This window comes from Ursus maritimus, unplaced genomic scaffold (assembly GCF_017311325.1).
Source record: "Ursus maritimus isolate PB19 unplaced genomic scaffold, ASM1731132v1 scaffold_17, whole genome shotgun sequence".
NCBI lineage: Eukaryota > Metazoa > Chordata > Mammalia > Carnivora > Ursidae > Ursus > Ursus maritimus.
Window position 1 is genome coordinate 57,236,715 of NW_024424119.1, and position 22,113 is coordinate 57,258,827.

Below are 22,113 nucleotides of genomic sequence, written 5' to 3' on the forward strand. Positions count from 1 at the left end.
TCAAGGAGCAGAGCTCACACACGGATGCCTTCCCTACTAGGCGGTAAGGAAGCAGAGGGAGCGGAGAGGAGCACGGAGCTCGTGATGCAGCTTTGCAAACAAGTGTAAGGAGATCACCACTCACTTTAGACTCTAATCAACCACCATGCTCTGATTTTACTCCAACAAACTGTCCCCTCAGCCTTGCCCGACTTGGATCCTAGGACACCTCCTCCGGGAGGCCCTCGGGGATCCCCAGCCCAGTCTGTGATCCAGGACTGCCCCCTCCCCGTGCTCTCATACAAAGTCTATCCTTCTTGCTGTATCTCCTGTTATTTTCTAAGTTTCTGTGGATGAGTCTGTCTCTTCCCTGGACAAACCCAACTTCTTAGCCCTTCTGAACAACGTTCCCAATAGACAGCAGGTGCTCAACAAATATATCCATCAGCAAATGAGCCAATCCAACTACATGCGGCGGGGCCACGGTGTCCCGGGCCCAGGGCTGAGCAGCTCTGCAGACGGCTGTGGGGGCCAGCTCGCCCTGGAGGCACATGCCATCCCCGTACGGACACATCTCAGAGCCCAGGCTCAAAGCAGCACCGGGCAAAGCTGATTTCCAGAAGGCACGGAGATTTGGAAGAGCATCTCCCCTCTCCAGGGCACTGGGTGGCCAGAGTTCAGGGCCACAGGGCAGCCAGGGACAGAGAGAGCAGAAATGATACCCAGCAGCTCTCATGAATGGGTTTCCAGCCCCGTCCCAAACCCGGCTTGTCATCTGACAGGCTGGGAGGGTGGGGGGCCGGGAAAGATCATTCAAGATCTACGTGAGATAGGGAGGGAGAGTTTGTATTCAGGAGAGGCCTCTGCAGCCAGCCAGAGGGGGCTCCCCTAAGCCCTGGGTGCCTCCCCGTGAGACTGAGCATGACTGCGGTGACACATCTGGGCTTCCCTCTGGGGGGGCTCGGGTGGGGGGTAGGTGAGCCAGCTCCGACTTGATGAGACCCCCACAGGCAGCCGATGAGCAGGGAAGGAGAGGAGGCCGCTGCGCTGGGTACTTCCCTCTGTGCCACTCCAGATGTATGGAAGCCCAGCACTGGCCACGGGACAGAAGCTGGCAGGGGACAGGTCACACCGCACTAGACCAGCTCACAGACTCAGTAACGATTGCCCACCGGTGAGCCCTTCTGTGCCAACGCACCTGCTTGGCACTTGGAAAACACTGATCCTTTCTAGCCTCACACACCCTCGGAGGCGGAGAGCCCCGCGGCCGTTTCCATGTGGACAGCTGTCTGAGGCCCCACAGTGCAGAGCAGTGCCCCAGCGGTGACAGGGACTCGGCTGGGGACCCACAGGAACCCACCATCTCAGAGGTCCGTCCCCCTGGATGGGCCTTGGGAAGGGCTGCTCGTGTTGACACAGATCACCTCCTCTGCCTCTCCAGATGCCGTCCCCAAGGAAATGGCTCTGGGAGCGCTGCCCGCCACGTTCCTTGGTGTCCAGCAAGTACCGGCAAGGGTTCTTTCTGGCAGGTGCCAGCCACCCCCGATTTCTGCCGTGCAGCAGAGCGAGGCGCGTGACAAAGCCACTGTCGAGAGTTCTGACACCGTGGAACCAAGGGGAGACTGGGAAGGTTTCGGGCTCTAAATTAGACACCTCGAAGGCAGCGGAGGCCATTCACACTGTCCGGAGACAGACATCGGCTTTGCTCTGATGGGCTGGGGGAAGGAGGTGGGGGCCTCTGACAGTTAAATATCCTAAGAGCTAATGAAATGAATAAAAATCACCGAAAGTAGGCCTGGAGAGGGGCCTCAGGTCACCTGGTTCAGGGGCAGCCAACTGCCAGCACAGGGGCCCCCGTCCTCAGCCCACGTTTGAGGGGGACATCCTAACTGACCCCCAGACTCTGTCCCACCCCCTTAGAAGGAAAGAACTCAGGGAAGTCCCACCATGGGTCAGCCACAGTCTGAGCTCGAGATGCAATTTCTTTGCTTCCCCAAACGAGCCCAAGGCTCTCCAGGGTACAGGTGAGAAAGCTGGGGCACGTGGTGCCAGGGACCTTACCAAGACCTTCTGGATTCTTGGGAGGCCATACTCCTGTTCTGCCACCTCCTGGTCAGCTGGACAGGTCACCACCTTCATTCACCGACCGCCTGATGATGGGCAGGAGGGGCACTGAGAAATCCAAGAGCGGATCTACAGATCTTGGGGTGAATCAAGCAGCAGCCCCATCCTGAGCCCAAAGAAGAGCGGCGGTATGTTAATGAGGGAGGGGACGGTGAAGGGTGGATGGTAGAGAAGCTTCCTGCACAGGCTGGACTTGAAGATACTTCGAGGCCTGAGCAGACGACTGGGTCCCAGAGAAGACTCCCTCTTCCCTGGAGCCACCTGTAAGAGCCAGAGCTCACTCACCCATGCAGCCCCGACATCTCGCCTCAGATCCATCTGTGCCGTCGCCTGCACGGCAGCTCATTCCCGTCTACTGCCAGGTACCGTCCACTGTAGGAACAACACGCCATTTGCCAACCCTTCTCCTTCCGACGAATGCGTGGGCGGCCTCCTCGTTTGGAGTATCTGGTTGTCCTGTGTTCTCTGCAGCTCTGGGTGGTATTAGCCTCTCTGATTTTGGCCCCTGGAAGGGGCATGTCGTGAACCATCGCTACAGTCTTACTTTGCATTTCCCCGATGGCTGATGATGTCTAGGATTTTCCGTGTATTTCTGGACATTTGTGCATCGTCCTTTGTGAAAGGCCTGCTTGAGACTTCCCTCCATTTCTAAAAATCAGTTGCCCTTTTCCTACTGAAAAAGAAATAGAGCTCTTTATATATTCTGGACACAAGTTTTGCATCAGGTATGTTTTGTGAATTTTTCCCAGTCTCTGGTTTTGGCTACTTATTTTCTTAGTGATATCTTTTGAAAAACATTCGTTTTTAATTTTAAAAAAGGCTAACATCACATTTTTCTCCTATGGTGTCCTGACTCTGTCCTGCGTCCCATCTAAGAAATCGCTGCATCTTGTCTAAGAAATCTTTGTTTTCCAGGGTGCTGGGATTTGTCTCCTGCTTTTCCGTCTAAGAGATTATAATTTTAGTGTTTAGCTCAGGTCTCTGATCCATCTCAGACTTCCGTGCATGGTGTGGGGTAGAGACCGAGGTCCACTTCTCCTTAGGGATATCCAGGGGTTTCGGGACAACTGGTTGAAAACGTCCTTCTTCCTGCTGGATCACTTAGAGACCAAAACCACTGCCCATGCAAGTGTGGGTCTGTCTTGGAATTTTATAATCTATATCGTCAACCTACTCACCTATGCCTGTGGCAGGTGCAATTTGTTTTGATTACTTCCGTTTTTTAACAGTAAGTCCTAAAACCAGGTGGTTTAAGTCCCTAGCTTTGTTCTTTTATGAGATTGTTTAGGGCTATTCGAAGGTCCTTTGTATTTCAGTAGAAACCTTACAATAATCTTGTCCAAAAACAAACAAACAAACAAACAAACAAAACCAGCCCGCTGGGAGACCAGGCACCTTAACAGTATCCTCTTCCAATCCATGAACATAGTACATACACCACCAGTTACAAGGTCCTCCTCCATTTCTCTCAACAATATCTTATGGTTTTATTACAGAGGTTTAGGAAGTTGGATAGTCTGGGGCCACTATGTTGGTCAGTTTTTTCCCTCTGCCCATTGTCTCTCTCTTCTCCCTCTGGGGTTCCCATTACACGTATGTTGGACCCCTTGGCACGGCCCCACGTGTCCGAGGCGCTGCTGGCATCTTCTTTTCTCTCTGTTCCTTCGGGTGTATTTCTTCCACTGCACGACCTTTAACGACCTTTAAGTCAGGGACTCCCTCCTCTGCCATCTGCAACTTCTATCAAAGCACATCCAGTGACCGTTCATTTCAGTTACCGAGCTTCTCAGTTTTAGGGTCTGCACTTGGCCCTCGTCGTTGCATCTATCCCTCTGCTGAGGTTCCCCAACTGTACATTCATTTGGTGCACATTTTCCTCTACGTCCCCGCCCGTGTTTACAAAAGCTGCTAATTGTAACATCAGAGTTCCCTCCGGGTTGGTTCCTACGACTTTTTCTCTTTTTTTTCTCAATAGGACTTTTTCTGTGTCGTTGCAAGTTTGATGACTTTGTACTGAACACCAGGCATGACGAACGATGTGCTACGGAGATTCCGTTATTTCTACTGAATACGTGTTCTAACAGACTGTCGACTCGGCTGGACTCAAACTTCAAACTCTGTCTTTCCAGTAGTGAGCAGCAAAGCAATACTGCTGAATTTAGCTTCTGGAAGCTGGATTTTTTTTTTTTTTCCTGGCAGCCTCAGGGTCTTTCTTGTGTGTACGAGGTTTAATGGTCAGCCAGGGATTTCGGTGGATTATTAGATCCTGGGGCTCCTGCTCTCTCAGGTCTCTCCCTGCCAGCATTTCCCTCCTAACTTTCTGCTGCCCTACCAGCCTCAATGTCTTTCCTCTGACACCTCAGGCTGACGGGAGTGCAGCTTTCTACCTGGTCAGGCGAAGGCTACAAACCCTCCAATCCCACACACAGTGAGCGCTCCTTGAAGAACCTGGGGCTCCTCCAGGTAAGAGTGACAGGACACTGTCCCTCCCCCCTCCCTGTGCTCACAGAAGGGACAGGACCACACAGACTAGGACCCTGGGAAGACACCCAGAGCAGTTACCCCAACACACATCCACTACCATGCTCCCAGTCTGTTTCCTTCCTCAAAATCAGTGAAGACAAGGAACATTCATTCATACGGGATCCCTCTTCACGCACCCCTTCCCATTCACCTCTTCCGACTCACTCAGGGCTCTGTGGCTAAAGACAGGCAGCCAGAAACACAAGACGTAGAGCTGTGTTCTGGTGTCTTAACTTGCGACAGAAAAATCTGAAAGACGCAGGCACCGTCCCTTCCCTCTGCTCTGCACAATGTTACCCAAAGCCTCCCTGAGACCAGAGAAGCGAATCATCAGTCATCTGCCTATGATGGCCTCAGTTTTCCCTCCTCTGGGGGTCCTCATCATACAGCCGTAGACCACTCACACCCCCATGCTTTCTACGTTTACCTTTCTTTCACGTACAGAAACACTCTCCCAAACGTTACTTAGCTCAGGCCAATGAGCTCTAAGAAATACAGGTTTGTGATATTACCTGAAATGACAAGACACCTGCACTAGAATCCCCTTCACGCGTGTTCCACGCTATGGGACAGGGGAGGGGGTAAAGGCAGCAGCGAAGAAGTGGGTTTCTTCTTCACTAAAGTGAAATTATGGGGGCCCCCGGCTGGCTCAGTTGGAAGACCATGCGGCTCTTGATCTCGGGGTTGTGAGTTTGAGCCCCACGTTGTGTGTAGAGGTTACTTAAATAAATAAACTTCAAAAAACATTATGAAAGTAAAATCAAACATATTTGTGTAACTCGGCAACTAAGATAAAACACCCATCAGATGTGATTTTTAAATCAACAGCTCTCCTCAGACCAGTTCTGTGCCAGCAACTTGTCAATGGCGTCCACGCTGCACCATGCACCTCGCCGTCCAGGTGGGGAGACGGACAGGGCAGCAGCTACAACTGAGATGCTTCTAGAATGCCGTGGCATCATCTGCGCAGGGCGACAAGCTCTGGTTCCCAACAGTTCTGACCCTCTGGCCAACATGGGCACAGACGTCCCACTGTCACTTTTTTAGCAAAGGCATCATCTCCAAAAGTGAGTTTCCCAAACGGGGTCGGGGACAGATGACACGTCTTAAGCATCTGTTACAACAGATTAGTTTATGTCATGACCTGCTGGGCCCGGTGCACCTGACGGCCGTGGCTATTAGAGGGAAGGAAAAAGAAACGACAGCTATGGCAGGGGAGGGGAGCGTGAGTCCCCCGAGTGTTGGAGTGTCCTGAGTGCGGCGCACCGACCAGGAGGGAGATGCACGTGCATGAGGATCCTGGCCTCTGGTCTCCGGTGACACAAGCCTCCTGGGTGTCCAGCGATGACCCGGCACCCAGAACCGGGGCCTGTACACAGTCCCATAGGGGCGAAGGTCTCCCATCTGGGCCTGGCGCACTTGAAGCAACCCCAGCCCCACCTCCCACTATCCCGCAAAATCCAAAAACACCTTCTGAATCAGCAGAGGGCGATCCCATGTGCTCCGTGTCGCTTTCGTCTGAGATCGTCCCGATTACACCCTGGCTCTTTTGCCAATCAGTCCCTCAGGCCAACAGAGACTCATCTTGGGGAGGTTCTAACTCACCAGAGGCTACATGTCACGGAAAACCTCAAGGTCCGTGCCACACGGAAGCTGTGCATGTCACAGCACTCGGTCAGCACCGGACGAGAGCTGGCGGGTCCTTACCTCCTCAGGCCAGACAGGGGCACGCCAGCGGCAGGAACTTGACTCACTAGTCCGCTCACCCGGAGGAGAAGCAGCCAGACGCATCAGAGATCAGCCCTCAGCTCTGCCAGTTTCTGGCTGCGTCACTCTGGGCAGGAGGACCTAAGCCTCAGTCTCCCCATCTGCGAAGTAGGAATAACCCCACCCTGCCGGTAAGGTGGTTGGAAGGATCAGCCACGATGAACGTGCAGGCCTGGCATACAGCAGGTGCTCAGTAAGGGGCGGCGGGCTGCCAGCATCGAGGGTGGGAGGGGAGGCTCAGTGGGACGATAGTTAGCACAGGGACCTGCGCTCAGTGAAGAAATAAAACACCGTCCAGGTTTTGAAACACTTGAGGCTGGGAGTCTGGAGGCCAGGTCTCAGAGCCAACGGGGACTTTGAGGGCTTCAGAGACGGCCCTTCCCTGTCCCGCTGCCCACGAGCGGGCCCAAGGACGGTGCGAACGGGGCGGGTGGGGGAGATCCTGAACCAAATCGGAAAGGGCAGGTGAGCGTCCTGGGTCGGGGCCAGACCCACGCCCCGGCAAGACCCACCTGGTTCCCCTCCTCGGACACGGGTGGCCCCGGCCTCCCCAGCCCTCACCCACTGCTCCGCTGGGGGGGGGGGCAGTGACCGGCCCTCCCACCTCTCCCTCTCCCGCTCCCCCTTCTCCCTCTCTCTCGCGGGCTCATCTTTTCGCTCCTGCTGTTTTCCAGCAGGCAGCCGCGCTGACAGATGCTAAATCCCAACAATTATTTTCGTCCTCACAATGGCCCGCTGCCCCCCAGAGAGGGCAGAAACCCGCCTCCCCTCCCGCCGCAGACCCCGCGGCCCGGCCCCTGAAGCCTGGCCTGCCTGCCCCGATTTTGTTACAGAAAGTCAGCTGCTCCAAGAGGCCCGCCGCCTGCGGAAAATCAAAGAAAGGCGAACAAACTCTCTGCTCTCGGCCTCCGGCAAGGCTGTGTTTACGGTGGACATAAAGCATCGCTACTGACAGGCGCGGATGTGCGTTCTGGCCCTGGGCTGTCTGATGCCGGGAAGCCGGACACCGAACCACCATTAACTTGTTACTTGGAAACCAAATCGGACATTTCCTGACCTCGGTCCACGCCGCGCAGCAGGGAGAGGGGGCCTCGGAGGGCCAGCAGAAGCCAGCTGTGGGCTGGGTGGCCGCACGTAGGGACAGACACATAGACCCTAAGCAGACCCTCACCCCAACCTGGGAGGGAGGGGCTGCTCTTCCTACAGCAGGGCCCAGAGAGGGCAAGGCAGGCCCCCTAGGCTGCCAAGCCATGTAGAAGCACACCAAGACGAGACCCTGGCTGCCAGACTCCCAGGGCAGCCCAGCTCTCCTGGCACCGTGCTCCCTACCAAAACCCTCTCTTTTCCCGGGGTTACTTTCTAAGTAGTACAAGGGCATCCCCCCCACCCAGGGCTGGGTGATCAGGGGAAGGTCCAGAGGAGTGTCCTGGGTCACAGCAGCAGATGGCTCAGGGGTTCAGTCCCTACACTGTCATGTAAAGTGTGCTGTGTGACCACAGGAAAGTCACCTAACCCTCTCTGAGCCTTATGTCTTCAATGGCAGAATGGGGACAGGACCAAGCCACTTTGCAGTGTTGTGAAGGCTGAGATGATGGGGCCTGGCACTCGGGGACTGCTGCTCGGGGCCTCAGAATGGGAAGACCAAAGGCTCAGGACCTCCCCACTACCGCCAGGCACGTCGTCTGTGCCAGGGCACAGGGCTCAGGTCAAGCTGCCTGCCCTTAAGGGGGAGCTCAGCTCTGGGGGCAGGGGACAAACACAGGAAGGCTATAGTGACACGGTGACAGAGACAGTCCTGGTGTGCTTTTAATCTTCCGGGGAAGGAGCACTTCATTTGGCCTAGTAAGGCCAGGGTGGCTTCCTGGAAGAGGTGCCCTCCAGGCTGGGTTTTGTAGGATGCAGATTTGTAAGCCATTACAGCAGGGATCATGCACGTGACAGGACACTCTGTGCTGAAATGCAGGGTGTTAGGCGTATTCATGTTTCAAGCAGTACTTTTTTAAAAGATTTCTATTTATTTATTTGAGAGACAGAGTGTGCGAGAGAGAGCACAAGTGGGGGGCGACAGGGGGGCAGAGGGAGAGGGAGAAGCAGACTCCCTGCCAAGCACAGAACCCAGACCCCGGGATTGTGACCTGAGCCAAAGGCAGACGCTTCACCGACTGAGCCACCCGGGCGCCCCCTAAGCCACGACATCAAGTATGTATTGAACACAAGGGAAACAATGTTAAAAAGGCCTGGTCTTTATACTCAGAGCATCCCAGGAGCGAGTATGGAGAAAGAGATTTAGAGAGGCCCTGATTAGACAGAAGGCGAACCTCTCCCAGCCAAGCCCAGCTGGTCCCTGCTTCCTCCTGGGACCAAGATGATTGTGCACATCTTGGAAACTTCCCTCCACACTGGCCTCCCCCATCCCCCGGCAGAGACTGTGAAATCAGGCCACAGAACCGCTGTGACCTGCTTGGTCACGAAAGGACCCGGGGCTAATTAGGTATCAAGAATAAAAATTCACGTAAGTGTGGGCTATATCCAGGGGCCTGCATCCATCTGAATATTTAGCAGGGCAGAGGGGCACCGGGGCATCTGCTCTGCATTCATTCATGAGGGCCCCTCGTGCAGACTCGAGCACAGGGAATGAACAAACCAGGGGTCAGGAAGCAGGGTTTCAGGCCAGCCCGAGCAGCTCAGGCCCGTGTACCAAGGGGCCGAGATGTTCCAGGAGGGCAGAACGGGAAACCTCGGAGCTGTGGGGAGCAGAGCATTGGGCGGCCCATCTCACCAGCTGTGGGCAGCTGTCTCCACAACCAGAATGAGAGGAAGGTCCTAGGAGCCTGGTTACCGGGCAGGGTTTGGACGGACGGCCCTCTGCCCAGCCTGTCCTGTAGCCAGCTCTGGAAGGGCAGCTGGTCTGGACCACAGGGGCAGGACAGAGAGGCCAGGGCTCCAGGGCTGCCTGCCCCACCACCGGGCCACACATACAGACACGGTGACTTTGGGGGCAGGACTGCCAGCCCTGAATTCCTGAGTAACCCACAGAGACGCAGCGGAGACCCAGACCCTCCCCGGACTCTGGCCCAAAATAAGGCAGTAAGCAGCCCAGCGGGGGAGAGGGAAGGTTTCTTAAATCACACTTTGGCAAGTCCTATGCTCCCTCAAAGTGTACTTGCAGCAAGACCTCCCCCAGGAAGCCCTCCTGGTCTCCTGGCCTGACCCCCGTGTGGAGTTAGAAGAGCAGGTCCGTGGCAGGCCCTGTCACACAGTCCTGGGGCAGGCGGCCTGCTGAGCCATGTGGACCCTGTTAAAAGCGCAGCTCTGCCCCTGCGCTGCTGTGTGCAGGCACCCTCATCCCTCGGAGCCAGGGTCCGGTCCAAAGGGGGACCCGCACGCAGGGCTCCGCGTGGGAACAGACTCCGTGTGTGCGCCACGGACGCTGCCTTCACGCTTTCCACTCGGCCAGGCCCCACAACCACGCGGGGCCTCCCGGAGCCCACATGAGGATGGACAGACCCTCCACAGGGTTTAGGGCCCACATGCTGCCAAGGACGGCCAGCTGGGGACCGCACACGCCTGGCCCACCGTCGGCACTCCCTGAGACCTCAACGGCCAGATGAGAGGCAGCTCAGCCACACAGAAGGTGGCCTCGCCGGAAGAGGGCTGTGGCATCACTGTGTCCGGCTGTTACCGCCTTAGCAGCCCAGAGCTGGGGCCCTGAATTCTGGGAGGCGCCCTCGAGCACTGAGACCGCAGGGCACAGGGACACCTGCGCAGCGCCCAGGGCTCCCTGGCCCCCCCGCCCCCTCCGCCAGCCTCCTCCCGCTGACACCTCCACTCTGGGGGGCTTTCCTTCAACCTCCTTCAGACGGTGGGGCTGCTGGGGTCCTCCCTGGGGGCTGGGGAGGGGCCGCCCGCCCCACAGTGCCAGGGGGCTGCTGTTCGTTTTCAGCGGGGCTGTTTCTGCATTGTCTGATTCCAAACTTGTCCCCTGTGGAAAAGCGATCCTTTGGGGTGAACAGCAGATGTCCCCAAACCTGCCCCCCCCCGACCCAACACGGACATCCCCGCACATGCACGTATCTGTGAAACACTGAACTTTCAAGCCACACAAGTGGCTTTAACATCAGTGAACTTGGGATGGTTTTCAAACAAGCTTTCCGTGCAGTGGGCAAGGGCGGTGGGCGGGGACAGGCTGTCACTCGGATGGGGGTCACAGTTGGGTGCAGCGACTGCTCCCCATTTCCTGCCCATGAGGGGGCCCTCGTGGCAGGCCGGCCCCCGCCCCCTGTGCACCCCGCCTCCCTCTCCGGGGACAAGAAAGACCCCCGCTGCCAGATGACGTCCTCGTGCCCTTGAAGGAGCATCAACTTGGGACACTCCTTCTACATTTCATGCATCTTAAAAAATTATCCCAACGATGCTAACATGACACGTTTAAAGCTGTGAAGTCATTTTACGATTCAATAAAGCATGCAGCTCTACATTTATGGATAAATTATATCCCCTGCCGTGCCACAATCACATTTGTTTAAGCCCGAAAATCACTCCAATGCCCAGGGAAGTGACGGGGGTGCTAAGCAGCGGGCTCCTCGATCATAAAGCCGTGGATCCTGCAAGCTCGAAGCTGCTTTCATTTCAGAGGGAGGGAAACTGAGGCCCTACAAAGGACCTGATGTGCCCCGAGTAAGACAGAACATCACCTTTGCAGTTGCTCAGCTTCAGATAAGCAGGCCTCGCCGGCACGCCCCGAATGAGTGGCACTGTGTCACCGGGCAACCGAGGCCCCTTGAAAGGATGGAGAATGTGACGGAGCAAAGCCAGAGCCCGGGTCACGACCCAGCATCCGGGGGCGCATACAGCAGAGAAGCCGCCTGAGATCTCTCCAAGCTCCTGCCCCAGGGAGCTCCCAGCAACCCCTCCAGACAGAAGCCACCACGTGTCGGGGCATCGCGGCCTCCCCACGCAGCCATGGACCAGGCACCTTCCACCTTCCTCCCCACGCAGCCATGGACCAGGCACCTTCCACCCAGCTCCGCCCTTCACGGGCCGCCACCCGTCACTGTGGGCTTTGGCACCCCGTCCCTGCGGGCTTTGGCACCCCGTCCCTGCCTCCCACCCCCTGCACCGCCAGGCAGGACAGCTGAGCAGAGCTGGGGTGTCCTGTTACTGTGACCCACCCAAGCCCCTTGGCCTCATTTGGGGCAAGAAACCCCACCATCCGTTCCTAGTCCCTAAACACAGAAAAGGTGTAGGTTCCAATCCCAAAGCCGCCGTGTCCAAATGCCAGGAGAAGATCCCGGCAGCGGAGCCCCCCACACCGTCGAAGAAGGCAGAGGGGGCTGGGAAGAGAGAGCCGAGTGCCTCTGTTCCCAGCTCCGCGGTCAGGGATGGCGCCCCGGGAGCTTGAAGTGGGCCATTGAAGCGGCAATATTTCGTGCTAATTTTTTCAACCAGCTGCTCTATTATTTGATTATACATTATTCAGTGATCTCGGAAGTGAGCTTAGAGCACTTGAGAACGTACTGTTAGCCCAGCATCACCCCTTCAAATGTGGGGAGGGCTCCGCACAAGCTCCTGGAACCGTGTTCTGGACCCAGGACTGGGGCCACCGGCCACACGTGGCTGTGAGCTCACAAATGTGGCCCGGTGAACTGAGCTGTGCCATGAGCGTCAAGCACGCACCAGACTGGACCCCGTGCCGCGGGGGAGAAGGCAAGCTACCGCATTAGTGATCGGCCGCGCTGGCTTGCACACTGAGCGAGTACCGATTTTGGATACATGGGGTTAAATAAAAATACACTCTTACATTTAATTTCACCTCCTTCTGTTTCTACCAGAAAACCTACAGTCACGCATGTGGCTTGTGTTCCTGTTCTCCCGGACGGCCCTGCCACGGCCATTTGGAAACGGGGGAGGGGCGGGGGAGAGCCAGAGTTTTGGTGAAACGGGTAGACGGGACTGCCATCCTCGCCTGGGGGCTCATAGTGTGCACACTGGACGCTGTGCCGCCCACAGTATCATTGATGGTCTTCCCGAAGCCGACCCTGACACCTATGGGTTACACACAGGGAAACCGAGGCACAGAGGTGGGTCACTTGCCAAAGACCATGCAAGCAGGAGGTGACCAGGTAGCCAGGCTCCCGGGCTATGTCCAATGGGTAGGGCTTTGCTGCTTCGGACACAAGACGTGGCGGCAGCAGGATGGACGGATTCCCCTGCACGGCCAACGTCCCTGCTGCAGGTGGCCCAGAAGGGGGCTTTCGCTGGGGAGCAATGTCCTGCGGGCTGAGGCTGCAGAGCTCTCTGTACCCTACTGGGGACACTGGGGACGGTGAGGGCTCCAGACACCCCCAGTAAGAACGACCCCTCTACGGGGTATTCCAAAAGGGCCCCCCATGGGAGACCCACGTGACCCTCCTGGGGTCCTAGGAGGCAGGGTGTGGGTCTCATTCCCCCTTACGCGTCCAGCTCCTGACCCTGCACTGGCACGCAGGGAGGGCTTAGCTGGCCACTGAACAGACACATGACCGACTGTGGGAAATGCGTACGTGGTGCCGCCACTCGTGGCGGTCCCTCACCGGAGCCCCGAGAACCACACCAGCTTCCCTGCGGTGGGGGGCAGCGTCCGATAACCTCAAAGAGCTGCTATGTGTCTGAGGTCTGGGCGACCGGCAGGGCCCTCCGGAAGCACAAGGCGATCATCACTTCGGACACCTGGCCAAGAGCCCAAGGCAAAGAGTTAGCCGGCTGCGCTCGAAATGTCACTGCCTGCTTCCCTCCGCTGCCAGCCGTCGGATCCGAGCCGGTGCCCCAGCTCCAGCCTTGCAGCCGCCTCCTCTCCCCCAGCAGGGCCAGGTACGCAACGGCAGGTCTGTTTGTGTCTCGTAAATTGTCATAATGGATAAATATCAATCCCAAGCCCAGGGAGACAAGACGCTAGAAAATCGTGCTTTTCAGTGAAAGGAGAAGGGGGGAGAAAGCATGAAAAATTTATTAAACTGGCACCGCTGGGACCAAACTGCGAGTTAAAGACCTGAATTCACCCCCCTTCCCTGCAATTCGTGATTTGCGTCGGCAATAACCAGGGTCCTAAGGAACTCACTGGACTAAGGAGGCGCGCTCCTGACATCGCAGAATAACGCTGCCGGCACGTGCCCCCTGGCCTGGCTTCTCCATGCGAGCGGAGTCACGTCCCGGGTCTGGTTCCAGGGGTTGGTCACGGGGGGAATGGGCACCCCAGGGCCACAGCGGGACTCGGGGCACAGGAACACAGCACTGAGCACACACCAGCAGCCCGCGGAGGGCGCTGGGATCCCCAGCTGGTCCGAGGACGTGATTCGTGCCTGGTCTGGGCTGCACGAGGCCAGTCAGTCCCTGTCCTCCTGGAGCCCTCGGTCTGTGCTGACCACAGAGGAGTGTTTCCAGAGGACGTGGACCCTCAGCCTCACGTTGGTGTCTTAGGAGAATGGCAGCTGAGGACCCCACTCTCGGCACTGGACGGGGGCTCTTGGGCTCCAGGCCTCTGTACCATGTCTGAGAAATAGGGACCCTGCAGAGCAGACCCCACAAAGAGATGGTGGGGGTGTATATAAGGAGATGACGTCTCAGCAGTGCCGGGCCCCGCAAAGGCTCCGTCAGCACCACCCCCATCACCGTCATTACTGCATAGGACTTGCTGCCGGACTGTGTGCATCGGGTGCGTGCCGCTAGGGGCTGAAGGTGGGGGGTGAGAAAGACACAGGGTCTGACCTCAGAACCCGCCGGTCTGCAGAAGACAGACATTTCCCCACCTAATCACGGTGCACCCCATGGGCAGCCCGAAGGCCCAACGGGGTTGTGAGTGCCCTTTGGGGTCAGAGGGTGGTATGAGAGGCTTCCCCAGGTGGGGGATACCTAGGCCCAGATGTGGCAGATGAGAAGGACCTCAAGGCAGGAGATGCCAGGAAGAGAGGGCAAGAGCACTGCCAGCCTGAGCTCAGGAAGCGAGGGGGCTGCAGTTGGCAGCAGGGGAGAGGGGGGATGGGCTGGGCCCTCACCCCCTGGGGGACCTCCCTCCAGCTGTGCCTCTGAGCCTCAGTTTCCCTACCCTTTGCAGGGCTCGGGGAGCAACCTCTTATTCAGGCCCGCACCCCAAGAGGCCCCTTTCTCAACAGCCACGTCCCTCTGATTCCTGGGACAGGTCAGGGCAAGCAGGCGGGGTGCTCTACGACCCGGACACAACTCGTGTGGACTCCGGCCCCACGTGTTTCCTGCAGGGCACTCTTCAGGCCTCGAACCTGTATGGGGCCAACAGGAGCCCCAAGGAGTCCCACACGTCACAGCAGGGTCATCCCAAGGCCCTGGGGCCAGCCCAGGCTCAGGAGGGTAGGCTTGGGGCAGCCGCTCCTGCTGGCTGGCGAGCTGCCTCATTCACAGACTCCCAAGCTCGGGCCGCCAGCACGGTGCTGACATGCTGGGTTCTGGATGACTCAGACTGCTTACATAGACGGGGATCCTGCAAAAATACTTGCCGGGCCCCACACCCTAGAGGCAGCCCCGGAGGGGAGGGCGGGCACTAAGCACACAGCCTCGACACTGCGGGGCAGGCAGGTGCAAAGGAATCGCCAGCTCTTACTGGGTCTCACTCCTAGTCTGTGCTGCAAGAGGGAGGGGAGAGGCATGGTAAGTCCTCCCGGAAGCAGCGGCCATTTCTCTGGAAAAAAGCCACGTCTGCCGTCAAACAGGAATGTGGGGTCCAGTCGGCAGGAAGCTGGGAAGGGCAGGAGGCCAGCCGGGTCAGGAGCCCCCAGTCACCACCCCAGGGCTGGGACAAACCCATCACTTCTCGAGCCTCCTCGCCTGCAGAAACCATCCCACTGCTGCCCGGGCCCCTTCCCTGACCCTACCCCTGGCCACAGCTGACCCCGCAGAGCCAGACCACCTCTTCGGGAAGAGCCACCGCCCCGGGCTTCTCGTTGGTTCCTGGGGGCTCCAGGACCGTGAGGCAAACAGCCCGAGGGTGGCCAGACCTGGGCTGCGTAGAATGGAACAGGGAAGTCTTCAGAGATAGGGCCACGTGAGTGTGGGGTCATGGAGAAAGGGGTTGCCCCCTGTGGCCTCAGATGGCCTGGTCTTGGCCCCTCACCCACCCCTGTCGGGCCACGAGACACCCCTGAACCCACAAACTGCCTCTGCTTGTAGCCGGAGCTCGAGGCCCCTGCTTCTGGAAACACCAGCTCCCCCTGCCGCCAGCAGAAGCTGAGGAACCTTCCAGAACACGGAGGGAGGAGTGAAGTGAAGACGCACTTGTCCGCCTGAGCTCTCACGGAGGCTCGCGTTCTCACCCTGGCCTGGGGGCACCCCTGCCACCACCAACCATGTGGAGAGGCCCTGAGCGGGACAGCAGGGTAGCTCTCCCCGGAGTGGGGCCACGAATCCCCCGTCTCCATCCCCGCCCCGCCCCAGTCCCGCCAGCTCCTTACTCCGCCAGCTCCTCCAGGCTGCGATAGACATCGTCGTCATTCTCGGCGGTCTCCTCCGAGGGAAAGGGCCTGTGGAGAGAGGAGAGGGGGTGAGCAGGTCTCCTCGGCCTGGCCAGGCACCCAGCCCCAGTGCCCCACGGCCCTGCAGTGGCGGGCTGTCTGCTCTCGTGGGAGGAAGCGGTTCACACAACAGTGGCACGTGCATCAGAACCAGCAGGTGGAGGAGTCCAGGGTGAGCAGAGCCCAGCTTGGCCCTGGGACACTGGAGGTCACTCTCCGTAGGCCTCCGTGGCCCTGCTGGCAAATGGGGGAACTGAGTCAGGGACAGCAAGCAACTTTCACCGCTGGGACACTCCTGCCTCCGCACTTCAGGGGGATTCCAGAAACGGGGATGTGGGCTCTGGGGCACCTCACGGTTTTTAGCACAGGCCGGGAGGGCTGCCAGCTCCATCCCCCTGGAGGACAGGACGTAGGAGGGCATTCTGGCAGGCACGGCGGAGCTCCAGGGGCACGCACCCTGCAGCCCCGAGGGCAGTGGCCGAGCGCACTGTGTGGGAGGCTGCCTACCACCCCGGGCACATGCCAGGGCCTCTGAGAAGGCTGGCGCTCCCCTGCCATCCTGCCCACCAGCCCACGGGGGCCCGGCTTGAGGTCAGAGCATGTCCTGAAAAGCGCTGGGACCTTCTGTCACTGGCTGCCTTCCTGAAGGACTTGTCTCCCCTCTGGAAAGAGAGCCATGGGGAGAAGGGGCCCCAGACGGAGCATGGCAGTCTCTTCAGTGTCCGCTCGATGGCTGCACCGATGTTCCTTCCCTCCTGGGTCATCCCCACAGGTAAGCTGTCCCCTGATGCCACTCCCTGGCCTCCCAGCCCCTGCCATGTCCCCCCTCCCTTGTGCCCGAGGAGCGGTCCATTCATCTCTCCCACCATCTCTCCCACGCAACCTCCTCTCTGGCCACCGAATCTATGTCCACACCCCCCCCCCAATGAAACTGCTCTTGACAAGGGTGACAGTGACCTTGGCACTGTCAAATCCTAAGGCTGACATCACTTGTGGTGAACACGTGTAGAGAGGCGAGGAACACGTGTGGGGGGGGGAGTTGAGGGTCCAGCGCTGCCAGCTGGGCAGCTCAGAATCGAGCAGAACAGAGTCTGCTCCTGGTATCCTAACATCCTCGTTCAGGGCCACAAATGCCCTGGAGAACGGAGCTGCAAACCCAGTCCATTTCTGCCAAAGACAGATGACCACAAGCATGGGTGAGAGTAGGAGAGGGAGGGACCGCCGGCCTGGCTGCTGGGGGCTGGCCCCAAGATGAGACAGGAACACACGGGGTGGGGGCGGCCCTGCTCCCGTCCACTCTGCCCCCACTTCCCTGCCCCACCCCGTTCCCCAAGACCTAGCTCCCTTCGAGATTCCATTAGCCACACCTCATGCGGGAAGATCTGACCATGCTCTCGGCCTGGGCTCATGTCTGCCCACCGTGGAGCCTGGCGCTAGAAAGGCATGGACAGACAGATGGACAGATAAATGGGTGTTTGACGGACGGCTGTCTGTTAGGACAGGTGGGTGGGACAGCGGTTGTTGATTTGTAGGTCGATGCACACATGAATGAGATGGGGCGCTCAAAGAGTGGCCAAGAGGTCAGGGAGGGGGTAGGTGGGTTGGGGAGCGGATGGGTGGACAGATAACTGGATGTCACGTAGTCTCGGGCTGTTCTGACCCCCACCCCCTCAGGACAACAACAAATGGCAGCCCTGAATTAGATCCAGGAAAGCATCTTCAAGAAGGTCTGAGAACCCACGTGGAGGTATTCAAGTCACCCCTGAGTTGTGACTTCACAACACTGACCCCGGTTTAACACTGGGGACACCCGTTTGCACAGGGGGCACCGTACGGGGCTCCATTCCCGCTGTATCTTAAAGCCTGAGGGATCACGCTGCAGCAAGGACTGGCTCCATCCTTCTGTCTCAGGTACTGCAGATCATCCAGACCCCCCCCCCCGCCGTGCCACAACTACCCCCCAGCTTCCCCTCCCAGCTCGACAAGACACCCCCACACTAACGCTAACAGCAGAGTTAATCTGCTATTTAAGAGGAGGGGACGAGCAGAAGCACAGCGAAGTGTCTGCAGAGATATGATCGCAGGTTAAACACAGAGCAGGTCCCCCAGGTCCCCCCGCGGCAGGATGGGCTCCTCTTGTCCCATCAGAACCTTCCTGAGCACGCACTTCCTTGAGCCCAGCTTCTGGGAAGTGAAGTTTCCCACTTGGAGCGCCAAGGGAATGAAGGGGATGCCCGGGCCGGAAGCGGAGAAGCTTCCGGCAGGGTCTACTCCGCCCCACCAAGCTTCCCCAGCACCCCCTCCTCCCGGGGGCAGCAAGTAAGAGTTCCACACCGCTGCTCAAGGAGCACCCCCACACCCCCCCTTCCCCCACAAGGACAGTTTCAGCATCCAGCGGCCATATCTGCACGGGACGATCACTGCCCCCGTACCGGGGCACGAGGAGTCACCGGCTAGAGGAAGGGGACCTGAAAACAGGGCACCCTGAGGGGGTGTCTCAGCCCAAACCCCTGTACAAAGGACACACGAGAGCCCAACTCCTAGTTCCGAATCACTCGTGCCTTCTCCTTCGTTCATTCACTGGTGTTCACGGGGCAGCCCCTCCCCCAGGGGACGCAGAGTCAGCACCACCAGCGGGGTCTCTGCCCCGCCCCACAGAGCCTCAGAAGAACATACCCCGGAAACAAAAGTTCCTTCTCCGGAAGGTAAGACCGCATCGGGTCAGCGCCTGGCTCCCACGTGGGGGTTCCAGATCACTCAGCTGCATCCAAAGAATCTAGGACACAGTGTTCACGTTCCCACGTTCCGCGGGCGTTCAGATGAAAGGGATCCAGGGTCTGAGACACATTCTAACTCCATCCTTCACTGCGCGTGTTCTGGAAGAAGCTGGAATTCCGAGGCACAGAAAGCTCCCTGCAAGTGACCTCCGCAGTCCGTGTTCACTGGCAGGGTCACGGATGGCTCCGGTCCTCCTTGGTCAGCCTCGTGTGTCCGAGAGACGGGTGGGGGCCGGGGCCCCGGGTTCCCATCCCAGAGGGTGAGATGGGCCCAAGGCCCCCAGAGTGCAGACTGGGCCCCAGAGGCCTGGGGGCATCCAGCCCCCGGCACTGCCCTGCAGGGGACGGCTGCCGCCTGGTCTGCCAGGGACTAGGGAGTCTCCCGGAACGTGGGAACTCAGTGCTGGCCACCTGGTCCCGCAGGTGGGTGACAACAGCGCTGGCCCTACCGGAAGAGTCCTGGGCAGCTCCCTTCTCTGGCCGGGCCTCAGTTTCCTATTCTGAAACTGGCCTCAGAATGAGGTGCGGTGGGGCAGTGGGAGGGCCCAGCACCAGGACACCATCCGGGTCGGCCTCATCCGCCCAGGTGTGCCCAGGGGCCGGTGAGAAGGAAGCAGTCAGCATGGGCACGGCAGGACGGGGCAGGGGGCCACACCCCCTTTGGCACCAGTTTGCCAGGGAACCGGCAGCCGGGCCAACTTGAAAGGCACATCAAGAACGGCGGCCTGGAGGACCTGACAGGCCCGTTAATTATTGAGCGAGTCACCTGGGTGCCGCCTGCTAATTGGCTGGGAGGCCTTGAAGCACCAGGGTTTCCTTATTAAAAACGGATCTCCTGCTAAACAGCCCCGACTGTCAAAACAAGCCAGCGGATCTCGTTTCTTTTCTCAGCCCGTCACCCCACCCAGAGTGGACGGACCGTCGCGTCAGGGGGCAGCGCCGGCCGGTGCACCCCACCCACGCCCACACCCAGCTCAGGCTACACCCTGTGTTGGAGAGGAGGGCGACCCACACCCCGCATGAAGGCTACACAGGGCCGAAGGGCGCAGGGAGCAGGAGGAAAGGCTCGGGGTGGAAAGGCGGTCCTGGCCTGGGGAAATCAGGAGGGCTTCTCACAGGAGGTGGTGGGGGGAGCCGACTTGGGGAGCAAAGTCCCATGCTCAGGGCAGTTCCAGCCTCGTATCAGATGGGGGTTGGAACTGACCACAGTTTCCCAGCCCCAGAGCTTACCAAAGGATCTGAGCCCCCAGCCTCGATGAAGCTGTCTGTAAAATGGGGATTAACCCCCCTGCAGCACAGGCGTTTTGTGAAGCTGCAGGAGATGGAGGGTGGGCGTGGTTCCCACAGGGCCTGGCGCGTACGGCTCTGGAGGCCGGGGTGGATGGTGGACGCGGTCATGCGCTGGGGGCTGGAGGACGCGGCCTGGACAGATGAACACGTCTGCACACGTGGGGATGTGCGGGCTGCGTGTGGCTGGGACGGAGGCCAGAGGAGCTGTGACGGCCGGGGCAGGAGTCCGATGGGGCCGCGGCCAAGGTGCAGGGACAGGTTGGGGCCAGCCCAGGCACTGACCACGAGGATCTTTTGTTTGTTTTTTAAAGATTTACGTATTTGAGAGAGAGGGAGGGAGGGGGAATCCTAAGCAGACTCCTCACTGAGCGCAGAGCCCGATGTGGGGCTCAATCCCACAACCCTGAGATATGACCTGAGCTGAAACCGAGAGTCGGACACCGAACCGACTGGGCCACCCAGGCGCCCCATGACCACCAGGGTCTTAAACCAAGGTCAGCATAGTCTCTGTGCCTCTGTGCGGTGGGGCTCGGAAACGGGGACACCAAGGTGAAGCCACGGTCGCGGGAGGCCCCCCAGACGTGTGGGTGAGGGGGAGATGTGGCCGGCTCCAAGGCGACCCGGGGAGCCGGCAAGTACACCCCCCGCAGAGAGGAAGCCCAAGTGATCCCCAAATCCCAGCCGGGCTGCCTCTGCCCTTGCTTCCAAAACCCTAGCCAGGCGGAGGAAGACACTCTGACCTCAGGGTTGAGAAGAAATAGTGGGTCCGGCCCCCGGGCTGCAGGGAGGGAGGGGCCTGGAGCCACCAAGCCNNTTCTCAGCCGCCGAGATGCTCATCCCATTTTTTGATTTTCCAGCCCACTTCTCGGAACAGCAGCCGCGAGGAGCGGAAAGGCCAGCAGGTCAGCAGGGCCATCCTCCCGCGAGGAGAAGGGCCCAGCCCCCGCAGCCACTCCGTTTCCCTCCCGTGCCCGAGCGAGGCAGGAAATCCCCTGCCGCGGCCCTGCCCGGACGGAACACTCTGGCCATGACCCCCAGGGCCCGGGAGGCGTCACAGCACCCACCCCAGCCAGAGCCGCCGCCTGCACGGCCCGAATCCTCCTGGTCGGCGGGCTCGGGCCTCCGCACATCCCCATTTTCGTCAATGGAAAACCAAAGCGCCCTCTCTACAGAGAAAGTTTCCCAACTGGGTACTGATGGGCGAGAGCCCCCAAACGTCCTCTGACCTTGGCCGGGGGATCCGCGCCCAAGCTGGGACACGCTGGGCAAGGAGAGGTTCGCGGGGTCAAGAGAGGAAACGGCAACACAAAGGTGGACAGACGGATGGGGTGGACAGACGGACAACAGGCCCGATCACCAAGGAGCAACCAGGCTGGGCAGGGGTGCTGCTGGAAGGCTCCAGAACCCGTCAGCCTCCTGGCCCGAAGCTGGGTACTCTCCCTACACCGAGGGCACCTTTACCACACCGAAGTGCGGCCATCAGGGCGGCCGGGAGCACACTGAAATCCACAGCCGCGGAACACTCTGGCAGCTCCTGGAAAGTGAGACTAGTTCCTCTTCTCCTTCTCCACGTCCACAGCCGGGGGCTCCCTGAAATGACCCTTCTGGGCCCAGCGCAGGCCCGCAGCAGCAGGGTGGAGCTCAAGCCTCCCGACCCCCTCTGCTCCCTAATCACACAGCCCAGCAGCCTGTCTGAGCCCGCGGTGGACACCCTAGGGCAAGTGGGGTCAGAGAGAGACGGAAACATTCATCGGCCGTGCCGAGTGTCGCCGGCTGGCTCCGGAAAAACAAGTCAACGTGTCAGCAAAACATCTTCTGAGTCAATACACACAAGCTGGGAGACTAGATGGGGACACAACTGGGGGCCTGTGTGACCACCAAGAGTCGCTGTGTGACCTCAGGCCAGACCCCTCCCCTCTCTGGGCCATCATTCTCTCACCTCCAAGAACAAACCGTGGTGGGGGGGACACTGGGGGGACACAGAGCTGGAGGTATTCTTCTGCCCCCTCCACTTCTGCCCCTCTCCTGGGAAGAGTCGGCCAGGTACCCCAAATCACCGGGTCCTAAGAAGGCCAGGGACCCTGCCTTTGGAGGATGTCCCATGACGGAGAGGCCAGACCAAGTCCTGCCCGTAATTG

The 22,113-nt window shown here is 59.1% G+C and overlaps 1 protein-coding gene across 1 annotated transcript in view; it reads right to left on the reverse strand.

Annotated features, from left to right (window-relative positions):
• Positions 1-22,113, reverse strand: part of VAV2 (vav guanine nucleotide exchange factor 2) — a 175,343-nt gene that overhangs the window by 43,104 nt on the left and 110,126 nt on the right. The window contains exon 4 of the mRNA XM_040632153.1: positions 15,849-15,917. Within this exon, the coding sequence (XP_040488087.1) occupies positions 15,849-15,917 (69 nt within the window). The remainder of the gene's footprint in view (positions 1-15,848; positions 15,918-22,113) is intronic.